This window comes from Aedes albopictus, chromosome 3 (assembly GCF_035046485.1).
Source record: "Aedes albopictus strain Foshan chromosome 3, AalbF5, whole genome shotgun sequence".
NCBI classification, from domain to species: Eukaryota; Metazoa; Arthropoda; class Insecta; order Diptera; family Culicidae; genus Aedes; species Aedes albopictus.
In genome coordinates this window covers 284,790,085-284,815,319 of record NC_085138.1, presented here as the reverse complement: position 1 = coordinate 284,815,319, position 25,235 = coordinate 284,790,085, and the positions used below count along the sequence as shown (strand labels likewise).

Below are 25,235 nucleotides of genomic sequence, written 5' to 3'. Positions count from 1 at the left end.
AAAAAAAGTTTAAAATCGGTCAAATGGTTCAAAAGTTACGATTTTTTGAAAATTTTTAGTTTTGAAAAACCTTCACGCCGCTCAACACTGAAGTGCATAATTTCCAGACTACACCAAAAATGTGTAACCCTTGCACATTCACAAAATCAGCTCCTGTGTCCGCAAAATCGTTAAATTCGCAAATTTTTTTGTACAGCAATCTAGCTAGGTTTACTAGTGACCTTGGAAATCAAAAAAAATATCGACATTTCGCATCTAGACGAGTGTATGAGCTGTTTTTGAAAATGTGTAACTGTAACACATTTTTGTGTGGTCTGGAAAATATGCACTTATGAGTAGGGCTTACACATTTTAGTGCTGAGCGGTTTTACTGTGTTGATTTTTTGGACCACCTTATATGAAAATTGGTCACCCTAATGACGAAATAAAAAAAATACGGGTCTAATTATTTCCGAAGAACTACAAGCCCACCAAGTTTCACGACAATCGGAGATGCACTATATCGTTTTTCTATGAAATGGCTGTATTTTTATATCTTTATTAACTCTCAGGTGATGGTGCATAAAATTACACAGCGAAAAAAAAAATTAACCATTGGTCTGTCTAAAGAGCAAACTTATATATCTCCGGAGGATTCTGGGCAGCTCGATCCGAATCCGGGCACAGATTTGCTCTAGCATGTCACAATTTTGAACTACACTCATTGCACAATTATGGGTCACTCAAGGAACAATCATTTCATAATATGAATCGTTTTTCATACAAAAATATCATTTTCATTATTTTTATTTTATAGTCTCTTCAAACTCCTTTTTATTGTTTTATTTAAAAATCTGCTTTTAAAATTCACTTTAGGAGGTGAAAATTACTAAAATGTTGATGATTAAAGAAAACCACAATAATGGGTCAAAATTGGCTATGTAACAATTATGGGTCAATTTGGGAATCGGCTCAACAATAATGTATTGTCTATTTTTTTTCAATGAACGATAACTTATTCTCGATAGATCAACTATAGTAGAATCTAAAACTGGCCTCAAACCTCTTAACGAAGCGTGTTTTCACGATTTGGAATCAATTTTTCAAAATTGCGACAAAATCTCCAACACAACCACCGATAAACGCCTAAAAGTATGCCATGTCCCTGTACGCAGAACTCTCAATATTATGCTGCACAAAAAGTGAACCATAATTGTGTGATTTTCGTTGTTACTTGGCACAATAATGAGTCACTTAAATTTTGCCTGAAATAAGCTTTAATTAGCTGTAGTCACATGAATTTCTACATTTAGAACGTAAATTATACCTTTGTTCTGGCGCTTATACCATTTCGCACTTGAAAATCATTAAAGCTCGCTTTTACAGAGCTTACGAAAGCAGCGCACGTACTTTACCATATTCATAATCGACTTACTTTGACAGATGGTTTTGCGCCGAACAAAAAAAAATATTGAAAATATGTATGTTTTGACGTATAAACCTGTGTGCGATACGTATAGTGACACAAAACAAATAGAAACATATCGAAACAAACGAAAAATGATAATGGTTAACAAGAGCTTGAAATTAATTATTATTTATCTATTAAAGTGGACAGTAACTAATAATTGTGTGGGACCCATAATTGTGCAATGAGTGTATACCTAAATTTACAGGGCAAAATATGCGATTTTAGGCTTTTTTAATAGCAAGCCATTAGGCAAGGAAATGTTTTTTGTAGTAATTTTTTCTTTGGTCAAAGTTTTTTGGTCAATTAACATCTAAATCAAAGACTCATGTAAAATATTTCGTTTTACCAAATCAAATTTGATTGTTTTAAGCAATTTATATTAGATACGATATTTTCCATACAAGCCACCTTCCAAAAGTTGCATGCACCCATTTATGTGTATTCGTCAAACATATAAAACAAATATCAGCGCCGCTTTGCAAGCAAATTATGATCTTTTTTCACAGTTAAAATCTTCAGGTGGAGTACAAATCATGGGCGGGGCTAGGAAAAATAGTAATAGAGTAAAGTGGGGCAAAAGTTCGAGTGGGGCAAGAGTTTCTTTTAAAGTTTTTGAGCTCAATTCAAATCATTTCTTTTGGGTGTCAAGGTTGTTCGAAGCCTTTTTGAAAAAGAGTCTTTCACTCCAAAAATTATGAAAATTGATTAATATTTCGAAAAGTTATGACAAAATGTTGGTTTTTGACCAAAAAATTGTAATATGCGATGATCCTTTCAACGCATGGAATGGAATTGTAATGAAATCGAATTCGATATTTTATTTTGGGGCGTAACTTTGCCCCGTAACTATTTTATTTTGGGGCGTATATTTTGAAGAAGCTTTAGCATGGATAAGTTTTTGCAAAAAAGATTTGGAAATCATATTTTACACATAGTGGGGCAAAAGTTCGAATTGTGGGGCAAAAGTTCGAGTCATGTGGCAACTTCAGGTATAAACCTAAAATTGTGCAAAATGTACATATTATCTCTAAAAATGATGGAATTAGTGAGAAAAATTGATCAAAGTTGAAAAAAAAGTTTTTTTTATCTTAATTTGGCGGAAAACTACTAATTTTTGGTGTAGTAAATTTAACCCTGATTTGGGTAAAATCCAGATCGAACTTTAATGTGTATTCCAGTTTCAACATCAAATATTAATTGGTTTTAGGTATTCCTATTACCAAAGTGTCAAAATAGTGTGCTACGGTTAGCGAAATTCCACAAACACAAAATTCTAACTTTTGCCCCAGTGGTGGGGCAAGAGTTCGAATAAGACACACACATACAAAAAATCTTGTAACTCAAAATTGAAAAGACATTTGGCACAACTTTTTTCAGCATAATTTTAACTTATGGATAGTAGAATCACCACACGGGTTTCATTTATTTTAATCTGCTTCGATTTTTTGAGAAAAATTGAATTTTTAAGTAGGGTCGAACTTTTGCCCCACCTTACTCTAAGGGACAGTTTATAGCAAAATACACACGATTCAGAAAGCCATAACTCTGCAATAAAGCAAGAAATTCTCAGCTTTCCTTCACAAATAAAAAGTTCAGAATTTTTAGAGAATTTTTGAGAAAAATATCACACATGATCGTAGCTATGATACTTAAAAAAACATTTTTTTTCCTTTCGTGGTTAAGATGGGATAATACACAATTGAATGAATTCTTTAATAAAATTCATCCTTTAGGAAAATTCCTAAATAAAATTCTGATAGAATCCTCGAAGCATTCCTTAAACTATTCTTGAATGGTGTTCTCAGAGAAACCCTTACAGAAACTCTTGTTGGAATCAATTGCCTATGAAATCCGTGGGTGAAACTCTGAAGGAATCACTACAAGAATTCTTCAACAAATCCATTAAAAAATCCACTATGAATTTCTGGAGAAATCGCTCATAGAATCTTAAAAGAATTTCTTGATAGACTTTCTGTAAGAGTTCTCGATGGTATCCCAGGAGAAATACGGTTAGGAGGATCTGTCGAACAATTTAAGATGGATTTTTTTTAGAAATGTCGCATGGCTTGAGGGAGAGATTTTTCAACGACTGCATGAAAGAATTCCTCAAGGATTCTTTGATGGTATCCCCCAACGGATACCTCAAAAAAATCACTACGGTATTCCAAGGGTAATTGCCTATGCAATCTCTACAAAAACATGCAATAAAATAAATGGAGATGTGAACAAATCAATTATTGGGAAAATCAAAGGGAACATTCTCCAAAGATTCGTCAAGTTCCAGGAAGAATTATCTAAAAATGTTTCAACTCCTCCTCTTCTTGGCGTAACGTCCTCACTGGGACCAAGCCTGCTTCTCAGCTTAGTGTTCAATGAGCACTTCCACAGTTTTTAACTGAGAGCTTCCTCTGCCAATGACCATTTTGCATGTGTATATCGTGTGGCAGGCACGAAGATACTCTATGCCCAAGGAAGTCAAGGAAATTTCCTTTACGAAAAGATCCTGGACCGACCGGGAATCGAACCCGTCACCCTCAGCATGGTCATGCTGAATACCCGTGCGTTTACCGCCTCGGCTATATCGAAATACTTCCTCCAGGTATTTCTTCAGGGACTTTTTATGGATTCCTCCAGGACCTCCTCTTTCGATTCTTACAGTGACTTCTCTAGGTATTCCTTTACGGATTCCTCCCGATATTTCTACAATGAACTTCTCTTAGGATATCTCCAGGCATTCCTGATGGGTTTTCTTAGATCTTTCATAATTTAGATTCATCATTTTCTTAGATCTAATCATAGATATTCCTGCAGAATTTCTTCCAGCAATCCCTACTAGAATTTCTCTTGAAATTCCTACTATGACACCTCCTGGAATTATTCTAGAGATTTTTCTTGATTTAGAGATTTTTATTGGGATTTTTTCAGGAATTATTGGTGAGATCATTCAAGACAATATCCCTGGGATTCTTCAAGAAGTTTCTCCGGCGATTGTTCCAGGAATTCCATGAGCGATTTTAGCAAGGGATTCCTCGAGAAATTCCTCAAGCTATTCTTCCTGCGTTTTTTCAGCTATTCTTGCTAGGACTCCTCCAGTAATCCTAACTGTGATACTTCAAAAGTTCTGCTAGGGGTCCTTCTAGAGCTTTCTCCTTGCTATTTGCTGGGATCCTTCCTGACAATCTTCCCGGCTTTCTGCAGAAATTCCTTCGGTTGTTCTTCCATAGAAAGTCCTTCAGAGATGTTATTCAAACATTCCTCCACAAATTCCTCATGTAATTCCTGCAGAAACTCTTTTCGGCCTTTCTCCAATGATTTCTCAAACAACTCCCTCTTGCGGTACTTCCAGCAATTCTTGTGTCCCTCTCCTCTTCTTGGCGTAACGTCCTCACTGGGACAAAGCCTGCTTCTCAGCTTAGTGTTCTATGAGCACTTCCACAGTTTTTAACTGAGAGCTTCCTCTGCCAATGACCATTTTGCATGTGTATATCGTGTGGCAGGCACGAAGATACTCTATGCCCAAGGAAGTCAAGGAAATTTCCATTACGAAAAGATCCTGGACCGACCGGGAATCGAACCCGTCACCCTCAGCATGGTCATGCTGAATACCCGTGCGTTTACCGCCTCGGCTATATGGGCCCATCTTCAAGCAAGTATGTAATGTAATCATTTGTTAGAAGTAAGACACAATGACTTTTGCTCAACAAAAACCTGCGCCGCCGTGACTCTTCTGTGACAAGTTTTTTCTTGTCTGTATTAACGAGATTTTTAACCCTAGGCTAGTTCTCCAGATAGCCTAGTGGTTAAGGCTATGGATCGCCAATCCGGAGATGGCAGGTTCGATTCCCGTTTCGGTCGGGCAAAGTTTCTCGACTCCCTGGGCATAGAGTATCATTGTACTTGCCACACAATGTACAAATTCATGCAGTGGCAGGCAAAAAAAGCCCTTCAATTAATAACTGTGGAAGTGCTCTAAGAAAGAACACTAAGTTAAAGAAAGGCAGGCCAAGTACCAGTGCGAACGTCGAGCCATAAAGAAGAAGAAGAAGAAGAAGAAGAAGAAGAAGAAGCTAGTTCATCTCGGGACCCACGCCTTACTTCCCTTCCGAAGGAAGAACCCACATTTTGTGAGTGTGTCGGGAGTGGGATTCGATCCCAGGGCCTCGGCGTGATAGTCTTGTGTTCTAACCACCACAACAGGTCCGCTTCACTTTTGTGACAAGTGTGTTACTTGGGTATCTGTAGATCGAACTGGATAAGTAGAAGTTAAAAATCGATATAATATATTTGACACCATTTTGAAATCCAAGATGGTGGCCACGAAATGGTGGTTTGAGGTATGATACCATGCAATATAGGTATCTGTTGATGAGTCTTGATCAGAAGAAATCAAAACCCGTTGTTTGACGCCATTTTAAACCCAAGATGGTGGATCATAATCCAAAATTGAACCAGGATCTCCGTGAACTGAGATCTTTTCAGGCATTTTGTAGGAATTGCTTTAGAAAATCTTGGAAGGATTGTTTTAGGTATTCTATTCGGCATTCCTGCTGTGATTCCTTAAGGGATTCCTCCCGAAAATAAATATGAAAGTACATATATATAGATTCAGGCACTCCTGGATACTTCATGTATTCGCAACAGAATTTCTAATGGGATTACTTCGAGAAAGCTTTCCCAGTTTTTCAAGGGTTTCTTCTATAATTCCCTCCGGGATTGCTTCTATAATTCTTTCAGGGGAAAGGTGAACCAGCGTCTGGCTGAAAGCCTCTTTAAGGCCGGAACAAATCTGATTTTCTTCTTTTGTCACTTTGCCCGTTGACTCGTCAAGGGGGGATGTATTTGATGAGAAATTACCCAAACAATTAGGCAAAATTGTCAAACTCATCGGATTTGTTAAGAAATTTTCTCGACGACTCTAATTTCACTTTAAAATTTTTAAATTTCCTAAATATTTTATTTGTGCCCCCCTCAAAATGTGTCAGCCTAATAAAGAAAAAAAATCTTTCAGGGATTGCTCTTTCACTCTTAGTCGATGCATTCCAATCTTTTTTTTCGGTAATTGACAATTCCCCAAAGTACCTTAATAATAAAGTATACAAAACATCTATTCACACAAAATGAATTTACATACAAAAATTATCGCAATCTCTTTAGAGTTATCTTAATTCAACATGTTTAGTTTTGGTTTAAAAATTATATTTTTTATTTTTTGGTTTTATCATAGTTTTGAAGGAATGTTTGATTTTGAAACTTATTTGAAATGATGCTAAGAACCGTTACATTTTCTCGAGTCACTGCAATTTACAAAAGCATAGTGCACGAGGAGCTCTTCCTCCATAATTGTGAACTGCGATGAACACTGCATACGCCTCCGATCTCAGTCGTACACTGCAAATTGAGAGCAAAACAAAATTTCAGCAACGCAACGTAAATAATCGTAATCAATGACACATTACTGACCCCCGTCCCATCTCCTCTCATTTCAGGGTCGCGATGCCACTCCGTACCTGGAGCGAAACCGCGTGGGACGTGATGCGATCGATTCGGCCGCCGCCCTCACCGACATGGGCAAGTATCTGTTCCGAGAGCGAAGACTGCCGGTGTACGACATTGCCGTTGCCATCACGAAGTAAGTATGAGTCGGTCCGAACCGTACCGAATCGAATCAACGCTAAAAAAAAAGTGAAACGACGACGACGCGTAGAAGCAGAGAAAGCAGAAGAGATCACCTCTCCAGCAGGAGGACCAGGGCTGCAGTGCAGTGTGTGTGGACAATCCAGTAGTGGGAAGGACTCGCGCCCCCCTCACAGAAGTGTCCAGGGGAGCCTCTCTGTCTGAATCTCTATCTTCTTCTGCAGAAGGACGATGACAAATTGTGCACAAGTTAGGAACTCAGTCACATCACACCAGTACCCTCGGACTCAGCACACGTTCCGGACGCAGACCGGGGGTTGAACGAACCGTACCATTGAACCGAGACATGTCTGACTGATTTGACCATAACCAAAACTCTTTTTTTAACGTCATCAACGCCATTCAAATACTCACGACTAATACTTGCCCTACTTTGTTTCCAAATTCCCACTTTTTTCCAAACCGTACATCATCCCCATCATGAACTAGTCTCAGTACTGTGTTTTGACCTATTCAACGCCCACCCACATCAGTTCCCCATAAATGTACCGAACCTTTTGTCGGAATTTGTTTGATTAACTATAATTGAGATCTTCCACAGGTATGATATGTGCCGAAGAAGGAAAGGCGGTCGTTGTACGAAAGGCACAGCTGGTAATCAAACTTGTTTCATTCTTCTTCTTTTCTTCTATTCCTCTCTATTGCATAACTGCCGCAAACAAAAGCAGACCATTTCCTGTATCATCTAAGGCATCCTTCTCTCACTCACTAATTCCGTATATCTTAATCGCATTATATCCTCTAATCGGTTGAAGTATTGTTTCGCTTGGAACTCAGTATCACAGAGATGATGGAAACTTTCCTGAAAGTTGATCGGTTAACTACTTCAAATTAACGAGAAAGTTTCCATCAGCACTATCGGCTTTGTTCGGTCCCAAATTAATTCCACCCACCCCAGTTTCATCCAGATAGGGTTATCTAACCTAGTGAGTACGATGTTACGATAACGGCTTACCTGGACAAGTACTAACCCCGCCAAACCGTAAATCCAGAGTAAAGCGCGACGTCCAGCTGCACACCAACTGCGTGTGTATGTGCGAGCAAGTCCGAGTTGTGATCCCTTCTACCTGAATCCTCTCTTGCTACGCCTGAAACGAGAACAACCACAAAAATACACACGTAAGAGAGTCAGTAGGACGCAAATCACAACAACCCGACACCTCACGAACTACAACGAACGAAAACGAACCCCACGAATTTATATCACAGAAAAACCACTCCTTCAAACACCCAAAATCACCCGTGTTCTGTTTTGTATTAAACGCTGGAAATTATTACCTATATTTTACAGACTAGATATGTGTAGAAGACAGTATGCAAATGACGCGTGTAATCGCGGTACCGCAGGTAATTATCGGCCCTCAAGTCGGCAACAATTTCCTTCCACTGTTTTTTCTCTTCTCTTGATTTCTCTTCATGCTATTGTTCTGTCCACCGCAACCCCAACTACACACACACAAACACGTCCACTTCCCCTCAGTAGAGCACCAACAACTTCAAGCGCTCCCCCACTCTCTATCTATCTCGCTCTTTGTGCAGTCCTCTGCGTTGCCTTCGAGTTCTAGCAAACTCTTCTCACAAGCGTCTCCTAGATTTCTATTGTTCTAATACCATCTCGTCAAGCTCTGACAACCCCTTCATTCTATCTGCCTCGCAAATTGTACGCCTCCTTCGTACAAAACCTGTTTCTAACGAACTTCTTCAAATAACTTCTATCGAAAAAAAGCGAACCTCTGTTCCACAAATTCGAGAAAACTCTCTGCACTAAACCATCGCAATTGTCTTACACTTCATAAACACACTTCCGCCCCACAATCTGACTTCTAAAAGTTCACAACACACCACTGTATACAGCCCACGTTCACTTCGGTTTTGTTTTCTGTGTGTTCACAATTCAACCAACGAAAAAAAAAACAATCTGCACTTCTTTGTGTGTGAGTGTGTGTTTTCATGTGTAAATTAGTCATCCGAATTGGCGCGACATTTTTTTTCTACACATTTTCTGTACAAAATTTCTTCGATCATTGTGTAAAAATTCGGAACATCTGTGGATAAACCGTTAAAACTTGTGCATAAAACACTGGTGAATTTGTTTGCACAATCTAGAACGGACAAATGGACAATTGTGTAAATTATAAGCGTGACTTTTTGGTTGTAACCGGTTTGACTTATCGTCATCGGTTGTTTGAAACCGTTGAAAACTCATCGCTCAATTCATTAATCACTTCATTCAACGTGTTTTTTCTTCACCTTGTGTACAAAATTTTTCGAATCATTGTATAAAAGTTTTGATAATCTGAAATGAAGAAAACCATTTGTGTATAAAAATGTTGATTAATTTCACACTCTGAACTATTGCTGAAAACGTCATTTCGACATATCTAGATTTAATCTGTAGCAGATCATTACAGAAGTTGAACCTGAAATGTGAATGAAAAACTTGTGCGATTAGACCAGGTATACAGGAAAGTCACGGAAAAACTGCTCGATCTCCATCATTAAAGGATAACGTCAACCTTTGAAAATTCCAATTGATATTCGTTCTGAAATATGCTATAGGGACTACAGTGTAGGCCAGATGTGTCTAAATTACATTTTCAGCACTGCTCAACAATAACAACGACTATGATGTATGTAGACAAACAGACACTCAAAGGAAATTTCATAGAGAAACAGATGTGACACATTGGTAAATTCAACATATACACTCACGATCAAAAGTTTGGGATCACCCCCTCAAAAACATGTCATTTTTTTAGGCCCATATCTCCGCAAATTCGCATCCGATTTCAAAACCCTAGGTCTCATTCAAAAGATAGTAAGTCAAAGAAACTTTGAACATGATTTAGAAGAAACTTTTTCGAAAAAAAATTGCATGTAAACTTAACCCAAAGTTGCCAAAATTTTTAAAAAATGAATATAAACTTACGGCAGTGTCGCTGGGAATTGGGTCGACCAAATTTTAAGATGAGAGCGGTAATATAACCCATTTTCTATTAGCTTTCAACTGCTTTTTACAGAACTTAGCCAAACAATCTAGAAAAAAGTTATTAAGTAAATTAACTCTTCATGTCATCGACCAAAAGTTTGGGGTCACCCCTCAAAATGATGTATCAGCCAAAAGTGTGGGGTCACTATCGTAAAACACGGAAAAGTGATTTGGTGATATCTTCGTCATCTATAGTTGAATTTTCATTCTTTTTGGCTCATTTCAAAGATAATTATCTAAATTTACGTTTGATGTCTTTAACTTAACGTATTTAACGATTTTTGTATATAAAAAAGTTATGTAAAGTTAACACATTTCACCACATTTAAAAAAATGAGGCAACTTTACGTTAAGTCTCTCTCTCTCTCTCTTCTTGGCGTTACGTCCTCATTGGGACAAAGCCTGCTTCTCAGCTTAGTGTTCTATGAGCACTTCCACAGTTATTAACTGAGAGCTTCCTCTGCCAATGACCATTTTGCATGCGTATATCGTGTGGCAGGCACGAAGATACTCTATGCCCAAGGAAGTCAAGGAAATTTCCTTTACGAAAAGATCCTGGACCGACCGGGAATCGAACCCGTCACCCTCAGCATGGTCATGCTGAATACCCGTGCGTTTACCGCCTCGGCTATATGGGCCCTTTACGTTAAGTTTTTGTATGAAAATTTAAACAAATATGTGTGGTTCAATGTCCATGCAGTAAGTATCATTCATTTTGTTTCAAATAAGCCAAGAAGAATTAAAATTGGATGAAGGATGACAAAGATATCTACAAATCAATTTTTCATGTTTTACGATAGTGACCCCAAACTTTTGGCCGATACACCTTTTTGAGGGGTGACCCCAAACTTTTGGTCGATGACATCAAGGGTTAATTTACTTAAAAACTTTTTTTCTAGATTTTTTAGCTAAGTTCTGTAAAAAGCAGTTGAAAGCTAATAGAAAAAAGGTTATAGTACCGCTCTCATCTTAAAATTTGGTCGACCCAAATTCCAGCGACACTGTCGTAAGTTGATATTCATTTTTTTAAAAAAATTGGCAACTTTGGATTAAGTTTACATACAATTTTTTTTGAAAAAGGTTCTTTTAAATCATGTTCAAAGTTTCTTTGACTTATTATCTTCTGAATGAAATCTAGGGTTTTGAAATCGGACGCAAATTGCCGGAGATATGGGCTTTAAAAAATGACATGTTTTTGAGGGACTGACCCCAAACTTTTGATCGGGAGTGTAGATTAACTTTTAAAAAAAGGCTAATGTTTTTGACCGTTTTTTTACATCAGTGTTGCTAAAAAATAGCAAGACCTACACAAAGTGACTTTAAGGAAACTATTTAAACTTTCATGTTAGAAATTAAAAAAAAAGATTTGTACACGTTAAAAATAGCCAATTTGCAAAAAAAATGATGATGATAGTCTACCTGATAACTTGCTGTAGCAGGGTTCACTGGAGACCTTCGAAAAACAACATGATTATTTCGAAAAACAACATTGTTATTTTGCGACATAAACCTTGCCACCCTACGAACATTTGCCCGGAAACCAGTTCATTTAGCTTTTGGGGATTTTTTTTATTATTGTACAAATTGGTGCGAAGGTTCTCAGAATTTGATGAAATTTTTTTCATAGTATTTCCACAAAATTGGTCATAACTCAGAAACGTTAAAAAAACAAAACTTGAAAATTTTACAGAATATAGCTTAGAAAATTACATTTTAAAATTATTGTTTTGGGAGTTTTTCCGGACTTTGAAAATAATTTTTCCGACTTTCCCAACCGATTTTGAAAATTTTGTGGTATTTTTTTTAATTGCTGAGAAAATTTGCTTACGATTTCACTAAAAAACATTGTGTCAACGGTGCTTCGTTCTTAAGTTTTGATTTTTTAAAGATAACGGCTCATATATCACATCTGGAAAATTTTCACAAAATTGGTCATAACTCAGGAAAGAAAAACCACATCTTGAAAATTGTACAGAATACAGCTTATAAAATTTTCTTCCAAGCATATTTTTTTGGGATTTTTTCCGGACTTCAAAAATAGTTTTTCCGATTTTTCAACCGATTATCCTCAACAATAAAAAAAATTTGTGGAAAATAATTTTTATTTTGTGTTTTTTTTTTGAATCGCTGAGAAAATTTGCTAATGATTTCACTAAAAAACATTGTGTCTACGATGCTTCGTTCCTAAGTTATGATTTTTCAAAGATAACAGCTCACTCATATAGCACATCTGGACAATTTCCACAAAATTGGTCATAACTCAGGAACGAAGAAAACCCACATCTTGAAAATTGTACAGAATATAGCTTATAAAATTTCCATTCAAAACTACTTTATTGTGGATTTTTTCCGGACTTCTAAAATAGTTTTTCCAACTTTTTCAACAAAATTTCCTCACTAGTGGAAAATTTTGTGGAAAACCATTTTTATTTTACGGTTCCTTTGAATTCCACTAAGAATTTGCATCCTTTGACAGATACGTATTTCGACCTCAACTGTAAGGTCGTCTTCAGTGTCTTGCATGTACTTGACTCGACTCAAGTACAAGACACTGAAGACGACCTTACAGTTGAGGTCGAAATACGTATCTGTCAAAGGATGCAAATTCATAGTGGAATTCAAAGGAACCGTACTTAACCCGATTTTCTTTTTATTTACAGATATTCCCCTAACAAGCCCAGGTTAATCATCATCATTTTTATTTTGATTTTTTTTGAGTCGCTGAAAAAATTCGCTTATTATTTCAATAAAATCCAACAATTCTTATAGAGTCCTACACTGAAAAAATAAATGTGTGCCATATAAGCCTTTTTTAAATCATAACTCAAGAACGAAGCTTCGCAGAAACAAAGTTTTTTTTTAGACAATGAAAGCAAATTTTCTCAGAAATCAAAAAAAAATATGATGTGGAAAAAATTTTCCACAAAATTGTCCACCGTTAAGAAAATTCATAAAGGAAAACCTGAAAAACTATGCCCGAATTCGTGGAAAATTAAAAAAAAATATATTTTTGAGAAGGTGATTTTATAAGCTTAGATCGCTGAAATTTTTGGAATGCACTTCTTTTTTTCTTTCCTGAGTTATGACCAATTTAGTGAAAAGTAACCATGTAAGCCTATATTATATGGTAATTTTTCACAAAATTGGCCATAACTCAGGAATGAAAAAAAGTGCATTCAGCAATCAAAGCTTGTTCAATTTCTTTCTTAAAATATTTTTTCTAAAATTTTCCGCGAGTTCGGACATAGTGTTTGCAGATTTTCTGTATGAATTTTCTCAACGATGGACAATTTTGTGGAAAACTTTTCCCACATCATATTTTTTTAGATTCCTGAGAAAATTGCTTTTATTTTCTAAAAAAAAACTGTGTTTCTACGATGCTTTGTTCTTGAGTTACGATTTTTCAAAAAAAAAGGCTTATAAGGTACATTTAAGCATTTTTGAACAAAATTGGCCATACCCAGAAACGAAAAAAAAGTGCATTCCAAAAACTTCATCAATTAAAGCTTATGAAATAACCTTCATAAAAATATTTTTTTTCTAAATTTCCGCGAATTCGGACATAGTTTTTCCGGCTTTTCTTTACGAATTTTCTCAACTGTGGAAAATTTTGTGGAAAACTTTGTCCATTTATTATATTTTTTTTTGGATTTCTGAGAAAATTTGCTTTCATTTTCTTAAAAAAAACTTTGTTTCTACGATGCTTCGTTCTTGAGTTACGATTTTTCAAAGTAAGTAGTGTCAGGAGAAAACAAGAAATTTCCATCTGATTTTTCCGGGAAAATAGGCGACCCTGAATTTTTCTCATTTCATTTTTGTTCATGTATCTATGAGCCCTGCCTGTGGAAAAAGTTTCATGAAAATCTGAGACCCTTCGGCCCAAACCCGTACGGTAATAAAAAAAAATCTCGAGCTGAAAGATCACCCGAAGAAAGGTCGAAAACTGCCATTAACTCAATTTTTTCCCAAAATTCAGATGAGACTAACTTGCGATTCACGGCAGTAAAGGCGATATACAAATAATAAAAGATTTTCCGATTATTCCACCTATGTTCCCTCAACTGTTAAATTCGATTTCTTTTATGGTATTTTTCAAAAATTTGTGAAGATCGCTCAACATTTTTATTATAAGTTTTCAATTTTCATCTATATGTAAACAAAAAAAAACAATTCGCACTAGTTTTGCAAAGCAAAAATATTAATAAAAAAAAAGAAAAAAGGAGAAAAAAATCGGATAACTCCACAAAAGTGTTACGGGATTAACCGGTTTTTTGGCGGTTCTTTTTTTGGGATATTTCGGAGGTCGGAAGCAACTCCATTTGCAGTCGCGTTAGTACTTTTTATGCTCCTACAAAAAAGTACTCGTAATCGACCTGCAACTTCTACGAAAACTGCTTCAAGGATTCCACTAGAAGTTGTCTTTGGAGCTTTCGCTATAATGTTTTCTATAAAGTTTCGAAGATTTCTGCTTCAAATTTATGTGGAGAATTTCTCAAGTATTCAAATGCCACAAATACACACGCGAAAAGCGCGTTTTACTTTTTAAAACTCCTTTCAATATCGCCCTAGAAATTCAAAACTGGATCACTGTTATGAATAAATTTGAGTGGGCACTAAAGGATTCTAGTTATATTAACCCTCTAATACCCAACCCCGCCTTTAGACGGGGTATAGTTTGAGCATTTTTGTAATTTTTGTTTCGTGGACAATCAAAATTTTTATATTTTTGGCTGACATTTAGGACTGTTCTGTATATCTTAAAATGGTTTTTGGTGTCTTTTAAAGCGTATTTACAAATTGATGTTTTAGTCACCTTTCAGTAGTCATTGTTTATTTTGTATTGAACCGTTACAAATCACATATTTTAAATTTTTCCCAAATCATTCTATCATATTTAAATAGTTTAAGGGAGTCAAATGCACTCTAAAATTATTTTCCTTAAAATTATACGGAAAATAAATTTTTCCATGAAAAAAAATTAAAATAAAAATATTTCAACAATAGTCATAAAATCTTAAAATGTTTTTGTCTCAAAAAATCCCCATCCCGAAAAGGGTTCCAGGAAAAATATAAAAGTGGGGGGATGTTCAAAAATAAAAATTGGAAAAATCAAAAACCGAAATTTACAAAATCGAGAGTTAAAAAGAATCATCTTCCAAAACATGCTTAAATCGATTTTAGATGACAAAAAATGATATTTATATCAAAATCAAAAATTTGGGTATTAGAGGGTTAATTCAAGGAGTTCTTACACAACGAGATAAGTACTTTTTTGTAAGAACTGTTAATATTTTTTCTCGATTTCTGAGCAAAAATTTATTCCCTAAAAGAGGCGCCCACAACACTGTGGCTCCGGGCCCCCACATTTTTAAATCTGGCCCTAGAAATATGAGAGAGTGTGATCAACTCTTAATACAAAATGATGCGAGATGCGTCATCCACAAAAGTCATCAAAAATTACTCAAATAAAAGTATTGTAAGAAAATAAAAAAAACATTCCACAACATGAATAGTATACGCTATACTTGCAACAGACGCATTTCAAAACAAAACAAAACTTTGAAATGACGAAAAATAAAAATTAAGTGTTAACATTTTATAATCAAAATTCCCCAGTTACGCCAGAAGATAGCGATAAACATTGTCGAAACGTAGCACGAATTAAAACCGTTGTCGTGCTAAGGAGTTTGTTGACTACATAGCCAAAAAAATCAGCATTAAGTTTCTCTCCATAGCTTCATGTTTCCACTAAAACTTGGCATGCCTCTTTTAAACTTAGTTTTTAAACACATCCACAGTTACTAATTGAAGCTTTCTTTGCCTGCCATTGCATGAATTTGTATATTATGGGGCAAGCAAATAATTTTACATTTCTTGATAATCGGGAAACTCAAAGAGAACTTTTTAAAGCTGAGAAAGCTGAGAAAGATAAAATCCAATCGAGAGGGTCACAATCTTAAGTTATGCTAATATTGGGTGATGAAGTTTTCAGAAAATATTTTATAAAATGAACAATGGATTAAGCATACAAAGTTAAAAAGCAAAGTTGCGATTCATACCTATACTAAGGTTTCCAATAACCATTTTCCAAAGACAGGTCCATGGTCGGCAAGCATCGTCAGGATCATGCTAATGCTGTGTATATCAAGCGAGTTTTATTCACCGTGTTGCATAAAATATAATTACAGACGGGTGAAACATCATCATAAAACTAAAAGTGCCAAAATAAGGTTTACACGGATCTAAGAACCTCATAGAAAAAATGAACTTTGAATTGTTGTTTATCACAGATTCAAAGTAAATGTACACTGCGTGGAATTGCTCCCATTCATTTCTTATCTACAACATGTGCAATCTTCTATTTTTCCTTTTTCAAATATAGCCAACAACTCCAATTTTTCTGATTCTTCTTCTCAAATTTCTAACGTATTTAAAAAACCAACATCTCTAAACAGCAAAACCAACAATTTCCAGCTTCGACTTCCACTACAATTCTTCTACCAAACTTCAAACTAAAAAAAACTGCTCTGAACCTACGCATGTATACTTCCGACTATCTTTTTACACGAACTGACAACCTACGATTGAATGTTAACTTTCCTGATTACTTCCAACCGTAAGCTGACAAAAACTTAACTGCACGTCGTTGTTTACTAAACATACTTAAGTAGCGTAGAGATACTCAAATATCATAAGCTCACAAAACAAAAACTGTAAATTAACACTTGGTTTAGTCATTTTCAAAGTAGATGTAGATAACATAATGCTTATTCCTAGTAATGTCGATTGGGCCACGAAACGTCGAATGTCAAAACGTCGAAAAGGCATTCGACGTTCTGCCCTTAAACCATAACGCTACGTTACTTCAGTTGCATTGTTGCTAATTAAACATGTTAAATTGTGTACTTCATTGGTCGCCTACAACATAACGGGATGCATCTACTGCAACCGAAAATCTTATCTTTATGAATAACCGCAGACCCATAAATTTCACACTAAACCTCAGTTCTCGTTCTACTCATTGTCGCTTGCATGTTATCACCCTATTCGTAGAAAATAAGTTGTTGGTTTTTGTTAGTTACGTTTTAATGTGTGATTCCTATTTATTCACTCCCCCTTCCTAATACCCGGAATCCCCAAATCCCTAATCAATCCCGTTTCCAATGTCCCCGCCCCCAAACTCGTGTGTACATATTGCTCGGAAATCGAAAGCCACTAACATCGATTGTTCAATTTGTTCCTGCTCGTTCTCGTTTTGTGGTGGTGTTTGTTCAATCCCAATGTGAAGGATTCGCATACGTCGGAGGAGCCTGCGTCGTGAACAAGCGACTGGAGAAGGTCAACAGCGTGGCCATCATCGAGGACACCGGTGGCTTCAGCGGTATCATTGTGGCAGCCCACGAAGTCGGCCATCTGTAAGACTAGTTCCAATCTGGTTTCGTTTAGTTTGTAGTCCAAAGTGGTGGAAAAAATGCTAAAATTTTACGTTTTGCGGTATGTTTTAGGCTGGGAGCAGTTCACGATGGATCTCCCCCACCTAGCTACCTCGGAGGACCGGGAGCGGAGAAGTGCCGCTGGGAGGACGGCTACATCATGTCCGATCTGCGACACACCGAGCGGGGCTTCCGGTGGTCACCGTGCAGTGTTCAAAGTTTCCATCATTTCCTCAAGTGAGTATTCGGCTGGTAGTTCCATGTGTGTTCACCTCTGGCGTTCAGAGAGAATTTGTAGGCCACATAGCACGAGAGTACGATTCGAACTATCAACTGATGACCCTTTCATTCTCCCTTTTCCAGTGGTGACACCGCCAGTTGCCTGCACAACCCTCCTCACGAGGACGAAGCCCTGGGCCGGACCCTGCCCGGGACGCTCCTCTCGCTGGACGCCCAGTGCCGGCGGGATCGGGGGACGTCCGCCTGCTTCAAGGACGAACGCGTCTGCGCTCAGCTGTTCTGCTTCGACTCGGCCAGCGGGTACTGTGTGGCGTACCGACCGGCCGCCGAAGGATCCACCTGCGGCGATGGACAAGTAAGATTCTTCGGGCCGGATTTGAGATGAATTCTGCGACTTCCCTGTTTTTTGTTTCATGAGTGAACGTTATTTAATTCTTCGTCTCATTTTAGCACTGTTTGGATGGTAGATGCGTTGCCGAACATGAGAACATAATTCCCGACTATTCACAGCACACACCGTCGTACGCGCGGTTCAACCAACAACCAGTCAAGTATGTATAGTTTTGCATTTTCGTTTCGGTAGATGATTCTTTGTATCAGTGAAACAACTAGTGTTCAGTCATTGTGTTGAATTTGTCAGTCATTACAATAGCGATTGCATTACATTCGTTAGCGATCATCAAACGTAGATATTGATGATGTTGTTGTTGTATATATCTCAAGAAAAATTGATGTACGATCATATTTTAACGGATCAACTTCTCTAGATATAACTACGACGACAAGTCAGGTCAGCAGGATGAATATTATGAACCATCAAGTAGCACGTCGTCCACAAGTACAACCACCTCCACCACCACCACAACGACAACAACCACCACCACCACACCACCACCACCACCGCCGCCACCGACATCGACGAGGAATTATTACCAATATTTCAACCACAAGTCCACGAGTACATATCATAGTAATTTCCATTCTACTAGCTCTAGTTATAATGGTAACAGTAATCACTATAACCACAACAATAACGATAATCAACAACAATCGACGACCGAATCTGACTACTACCGCACGAAAGCGACCAAGACCCCGTACGTGTTCAGCAAATACACATTCAGCTCGACCAAGAGCCCGTACACTTACAGTCAGTTCACGGCGAGTAGTACGACACCGTCCACCACAAGCACTAGCACCGCACATTCCCCGTACTGGGATGATCACTACAACAATCAGCACCAGCAACAAAGCCACGGTGATGGTGCTTTCAATAATGGTCACACGACCACCACGACAGCCAAACCCAAGTCCACGTACCACCCGGTGTTCGACGTGTACTTCAATCGGATCGCTCAGACGACGACGCGAAATCCGTACAACTTTAGCTTCTACGTCAAACGCACGACCAAGAGTCCGAACTATGCGTTGAACTACGTAGGGGCCAACAGCCAAATCAGCTCCAACCGGGCGCCGCCCAACAGTAGTAGTGGTGGAAGCGCAACTGTTAGTGGATAGTAGAAGCACACACGCGGTCCGCAGCAAACGCACCGGGGTTCGATACCCGCTCAAGCCAACAGAACACATTTTTTACACATATGAAAAATATCAAACGCGCCTGGCAGCGTCGCCATTGTTCTGTTAAACGCTAATGCACAAAAATTTAAAACAAGTTGGAACCATGATTTCCCTCATTTCTATCTATTTGTTTGTGTGTTCACTTCTGCTTTCCTGTCTCTTCTTTTCCTTTTTCTGAGTTCTGTTTTTGTTGAACTTTTTATTTGTTTTGTTAAAATGCATTGTTATTTGTTTCTATGAAATTCGTGTTCAATGTTATTTTGTTCTACACGTTCTGAAAATGTACTAACCACTCACTTTTTTTTAGAAGAAATTCTATTCTAACATTTAAGGTCCATAATCTACTGAGCACACATTCGTCCTTTGAAACAAAAAAAAAAAGAAAAAGTCTGCCATCTATTTAAATTATACTTTAGAAAAGTAAGAGAAAGAGAGAGTGCACTCCTTCATAGAAGAAGCATATTTTTCGCTGGATTACGAAAAATATAGCTTTCATATACACATTATCCACACATGTAAGAGAATGACACACGCGCGATACATTACGACTTCTACCACTACATCTATGACGCACAAGCGCCTCACGGGTAAGAAATTGCACTTTGCTACATTTAAGCATACCACCGAGAATTACATGCTGTCTCTTTTAGCACCATTTCGAAACATTTTTCCTCTTCACGAGGGTGTGACTTTCTGGCACTCCTCTCTAATAAAGCTCTCTATTGTTTCTCACATTCGAGTTACCTGTAGAAACTACATCGAACAATCACATCTTCTTGTAGATTTGAAGCCATTCTCTACCGAATATTCTACTCAATCCGATATTGCCTTCAAAACACTTCATCGTTTCGTTCTAGAAGCAGACTCTGTCTAATGATCCTGCCCTGTCAAACCCAAGCTGACACTTTTTCACAAACAACTTCCAAACTAGCACTTCAATTGACGAATATACCTAAAACCTAAAAATAAAATGAAAAAAATCTACTCTTCCTCATTCGACTAAACCACTCGATACCACTTAGAACCTTACATTACACTACCAAACTGTAAACTATTTTCCACTGACCGTATACTTTACTACTGACTAACCACCCAATGTTTTCAAATATGTAAGTCTAACACACCAACAATAATCGCACTCACGCTTCTTTGATTCAATTTGCACTAACTTTCCGTCAAAAAAAGAAAAGAAAATGATAACACACCGCTTCCTAACGCCCACTAGATGCCACTAAATGTAACCCACTGTGTAAACACACTTTTTCCAAAGCTGTACAGTTATATTAAGTGTAAAAATCGATCGACGCTGAAATGTACAAACGTGTTCAATGCCAGAAGTACCGAAGGCTACAACTGAAACACTGCCAGAATCAGAACACGCCAACAACGCGGAAATTACGTCCTTTGTACACAGTCGGAGTTTGAATTGGATCAACTTGCATGAAAATTGTGGAACACGGAACACAAATACACACACGGTGGACAAATCCGGAAGCGTAGCAAATCTGCTGTACATAGAACGTGCACTGTAAATGTTGTACATATTTTAGTGTTAAGATAGTTTTAAGAATAGGTTACCAAGGTTTATAAACTTTTCACTGTATCGCGATAGGTTTGAAGCTGTTTGAAACAGTACAAGTCTTCAGTGTCGAAATAGTTCTCTAGGATCACGCAGATCATTCGTCCAAAATCATTACAAATCCACAGGCGACAACAACGCAGTTGTGATTTACATTTACTACACTTATTTTATCGTTGTCTACTTCTGATGGTTTAAAAAGATCTGCACATTGGTACACCGATTTCTGATCAGATTCGCTTAAGTACATGCTCCTCCTCGGAGCCACCATTCTGGTTGTTCCTCCCAAGGGGCCGGACACCTATTTTAACCTACAATTTTCCGGTTAATATATTAAGGTATATTAATGAAAACTTTTTAATCACAGTAACCGGTCTTTGGATGAACTGGTAAACAATCATTTGACAATTGCGATTCATGTTGTGTTCTTTTCCGAGTGCTATCCTTTTTCTCAATTCTAGAAATACCAGGCTTTCTACACGTCATTTATTATATTAATTCTTTAAAATCAAAACTGTGTATTTTAAAATGCAATTCATTGACAAAGGGAATAATCACATTAGCAAAGGTGATCTCGAATGTGTTATTCATAGTCTCTCGGAATATGTACTGGGCACTGTTTGTTCAGATTCTAAATGTATACAGAAGTTAATAGTTTCAACCAAGGTCTACCAAAGCTTATGTTGCTTCTGGTTAATCCTAATTGCAGCTTTTTACCAACAGGTTCTAGGCATTCTATAGTACCCTTAAACATGCTTGGACTGGGCTTTTTAAGCAATAAAGGGACAATGTTTTGATGTTCTGGGTCAAGCATAGAGGTTTTTCTTGGTCAAGGTATGAGTATTTTATTTGGCATATTAAATGATTTATCGTTGAAAACGGAGTCGGATAATAGTGCTCGGAGCGTGGTTCGGAGCCATAATGTCCCGATTACGATGCTGCGTCGTTCTCCGAAAAGATAATGTTTGCGTAAATCAACGACGCCGCCGTTTAACCATCGTATCGATTTCAATGATGATCTAGCTCATAATTGCCTAAAATAAAGCATTATTTAAAAGATCATCGTTTGTGGTAATCACAATCACAAACCTACCTGCATGGGAGCAAAAATCTACTTTTTCCAATCAACCTGAACATGAACAACATGCAATATTTCAACAATCTGTCAAGGTAAATTGAACTTGTTTGTTTTGGTGATATGACCTGCTTTGATGGTGTTATTTGAATTTATTGTTGATTAATATAGGTTAATATACAATTTTATTTCGAAGTATACTAAATACGCTAATATTGTCTAGCCCCTTGGTTCCTCCTGACTAGCCACTTTGCCCAGGTGCTTGGAGGCTCTATCCGCTTGTCAGATTATTTTCCTAACAGTTGAATACGGATTTTGGGGAACACGCCAAACGTTGGCCTCCATTTTGCTTCGATGAATCTACGCAGATCCAGTTCTTTAGATTGTTGAGTTTCCTTAGGCTCTTCTCAATTGCAAACAGCCATAGTATCTGCAGTTTTACACGGGCTACTAACATTTTCGCAGTCTTCTACTCTCCGTCAACCCGACAGTTAGACGGTCCACCATCTGCGAGAGCTGCTCTGTCAATCATGGAGGAGGTGCATAACAGCTGCAGAAGAACCTCTTAAGTCCTCGTAAGATATTGACACTGTCTCTTGCACTGGACTTATATTCATCGCCCATACTGCCGCGATTTAAAACCTATTCCTGACCTAGTATCCGTTATCTAAGGGTATGCGATAAAAATCCACCGTGATGGCAGCAACCGTGATGGTCACTCTGAATCTGCACACCGAACTCCGATCAGATGTATTCGTCTCCACTCTCCTCCTTGGAGTCACGATTGCTCTTTCTGTCACCAACCTCTTTGTCTAGGTGTAGGTGCAGCCTTCGAGCATTATCCGATTATCGTTTCCTGGCTTCCTTTTAACGTTCTTCGCGCATTAGCTGAGGTTCACCTCGCTGACGTAGTGCACGCTCAGCGTACCTTTCTACATATGCACGACTAGGGTTAAATTGTTCAGCCACAGACCGTTCAGTCTTTGTTTTAACCGATCTACCTACCTAAGTATCTTATTTTAAGACTCTGCAGCTTGTTCGCCTAGTTCTTCAACAAGTCTAACAGAAGGCCGGCTCAAGAGCCATGTTATTCGTCATTTGGTACATTTGGGATTATTATGGTCGAACAGACTTAACATTTCGCTCTGATGAATCTACATTGTCTCAGTTTTTTTGGGCATTAAGTTCCCTCATGTCCTACTCAATTGCAAGCCACCATCGTCACTAACATTTTCCTAATCCTCTACTCTCCATCTCATCTTTACTGTTATACGGTCAACTATCTGTCAACCATCGAGGAGATGAATGAAAGCTGCAGAAGAGTTCCTCTTTTACCTACCATGGCTACTACAAGCTCTTAACTGAAGACATCCGCGATCTAATTTCTGTTCCCAGAGGATCTACGATATGGATGCACTATGATGGCAACTTCCGTCGACCACTAAGCAATTTTTTATCACAGACACTGCTTAGCTAGTTCGCAGTGATTCAGGTTCAACCAAAGGATCATCTGTGAACTGTGATTTGCCCGATGAAACTGGATCAAAGGCCGGGTGGAACGGTGGATCTCCAGTCACGAGTTTGTTGTTTACGGATTTTACCAATCATTCTTTAGGTGGTCAGGCACAGTATCATGCCATGTGGCCTTCATCTACTCATCTCATGCACAGCTTGGTTCTGTCTAGGTCTTTACAGTCCCATGATTTGTTCTTCAGAATAAGGCACTTATGCAAGCAACCAAGACGGTAATCCCTCAAAGAGCAGACCGACCATTCCATCTTTAGCTTACCCAATCCTATGGGCGTCTCGGCGTCTGTCAGCGATAGTCTGCAACCAGTTACCCGAGAGTGTGGGGATGGCGGAAGACTAACGAACTAAAACCTCATCCTATCTCTTCCTTTGCTTAGCGGTACGCCCGTTAGGAATGACTTTGAGAAGAGGGGACCGTGCATGAGCAATCTCTTTGGTAAGTTGTCTTTAGCTCAGTACTATGAAATTCCCGTTGTACTCAAGCTGGCCACCATAAGCCACTTCAACCTGTGGGTAATCTCAAGTCACTCCACATGCCGGTTGAACGCTAGCGCGCTCGATCGCGCATTGGCATCATATTGTAGTATAGATACCATATCTATCAAAAGCAGCCTACGCTTGCTCGAACCTAAGCTGAGCTGTTTGGTATGATCTTCGGCAAACAACGCCATGATCGCCGTACTTGTCTTGTCGCAGGCGTGAGAGCTGGTTGTGCAGCCGCCCGTTGCTCGAACTTGTGATTGTTCAGCACCAGCATTTCCGTTTTGTGGTGGGCGATTTCCAGCTGTCACCAGCTGACAGTTGTCACATCAAAACTCGATCACATCCAATCCCCAACTATGTCGATTATATGCGCATTGCGCCTCCGTCAGCTCCACTTCCTCTATCGACTAACCCAAGCACTCATCGTATACCACAAGCGTAATGTCGTCGGTAAAGCCAACCAGTTGGCTACCGTTGGTAGTGTACGCCTCAATACACCCGCCGTCGTACACCGCTCCATAGTATCGGGTCGCAAGTTGACTCCTGGGGTATCCCCACGGTGATGTTGTAGCTCATTCCTTTTTCCTCGGTATCGTAGAGTAGCACCATGTTCTGGAAGCGGCATTCTAGAAGCCAAAGATGGATTTTCGGGGTTCCTAGTTGACGTACGACCCTCTCAACAGCACCCCAGCTAATACTGCACAATTATTGAACGCCTTCTTCGCGTCTAGTTTGACAACCACGCAATAGCGGATTCCCCATTACTGCTTTTGGAGCGCTATCTCGGCCATTTTGGTCACTTGCCGGCTTGCCGGATAGCATCCATCATTGGCTTTTGCGGAAGCAAAATTGGTTATCTGAGAGCCAAGAGTCATCTCTGACCACTCGGCAGAGACCGTCAGCCATGGCAGAATAATCCACTCCAACAGCGCAGCGGTTTAGCCTTATCTGCTACCCAGTTTCCGGTGTCCGTGTCTGACTCGGGAGAGATATGGTTTGGGTCCGCTGGTATTTAGATCGATAAGCCCAAAAGCAACTGTTGTGCTGCCCAACAGTGGTTTAGGTTCAGCTAAGTAACCTGCATTATCGTCAGCTGTTGTGTCCTCCACGTTAACCCAGGCATTTAGGCCCACCTATCATCAGGCATTATGGCTGGGTTGCACTCTCTGGCAATGTGGCTGTCC

General features: G+C 38.5%; 2 protein-coding genes across 7 annotated transcripts in view; one reads left to right on the top strand and one right to left on the bottom strand.

The window, feature by feature from the left end:
* LOC109418818 (homologous-pairing protein 2 homolog) overlaps window positions 1-25,235 on the bottom strand; it is a 375,251-nt gene that overhangs the window by 72,396 nt on the left and 277,620 nt on the right. For all 3 annotated transcript variants that reach the window (XM_062861149.1, XM_062861147.1, XM_062861148.1), the window contains one exon: window positions 8,100-8,232. The gene's annotated coding sequence lies outside the window, so the exon portion shown is untranslated. The remainder of the gene's footprint in view (window positions 1-8,099; window positions 8,233-25,235) is intronic.
* Window positions 1-25,235, top strand: part of LOC109405805 (A disintegrin and metalloproteinase with thrombospondin motifs like) — a 527,110-nt gene that overhangs the window by 496,946 nt on the left and 4,929 nt on the right. Inside the window, exons 7-13 of one of the 4 annotated variants that reach the window (XM_062861143.1) lie at window positions 6,937-7,079; window positions 7,686-7,738; window positions 17,422-17,548; window positions 17,639-17,803; window positions 17,930-18,161; window positions 18,257-18,357; window positions 18,574-18,776. In XM_062861143.1, the coding sequence (XP_062717127.1) occupies window positions 6,937-7,079; window positions 7,686-7,738; window positions 17,422-17,548; window positions 17,639-17,803; window positions 17,930-18,161; window positions 18,257-18,357; window positions 18,574-18,776 (1,024 nt within the window). Of the gene's footprint in view, window positions 1-6,936; window positions 7,080-7,685; window positions 7,739-8,435; window positions 8,492-17,421; window positions 17,549-17,638; window positions 17,804-17,929; window positions 18,162-18,256; window positions 18,358-18,573; window positions 18,777-25,235 lie in introns of all 4 variants that reach the window. The other 3 variants (XM_062861142.1, XM_062861144.1, XM_062861145.1) reach the window with 3 other exon arrangements.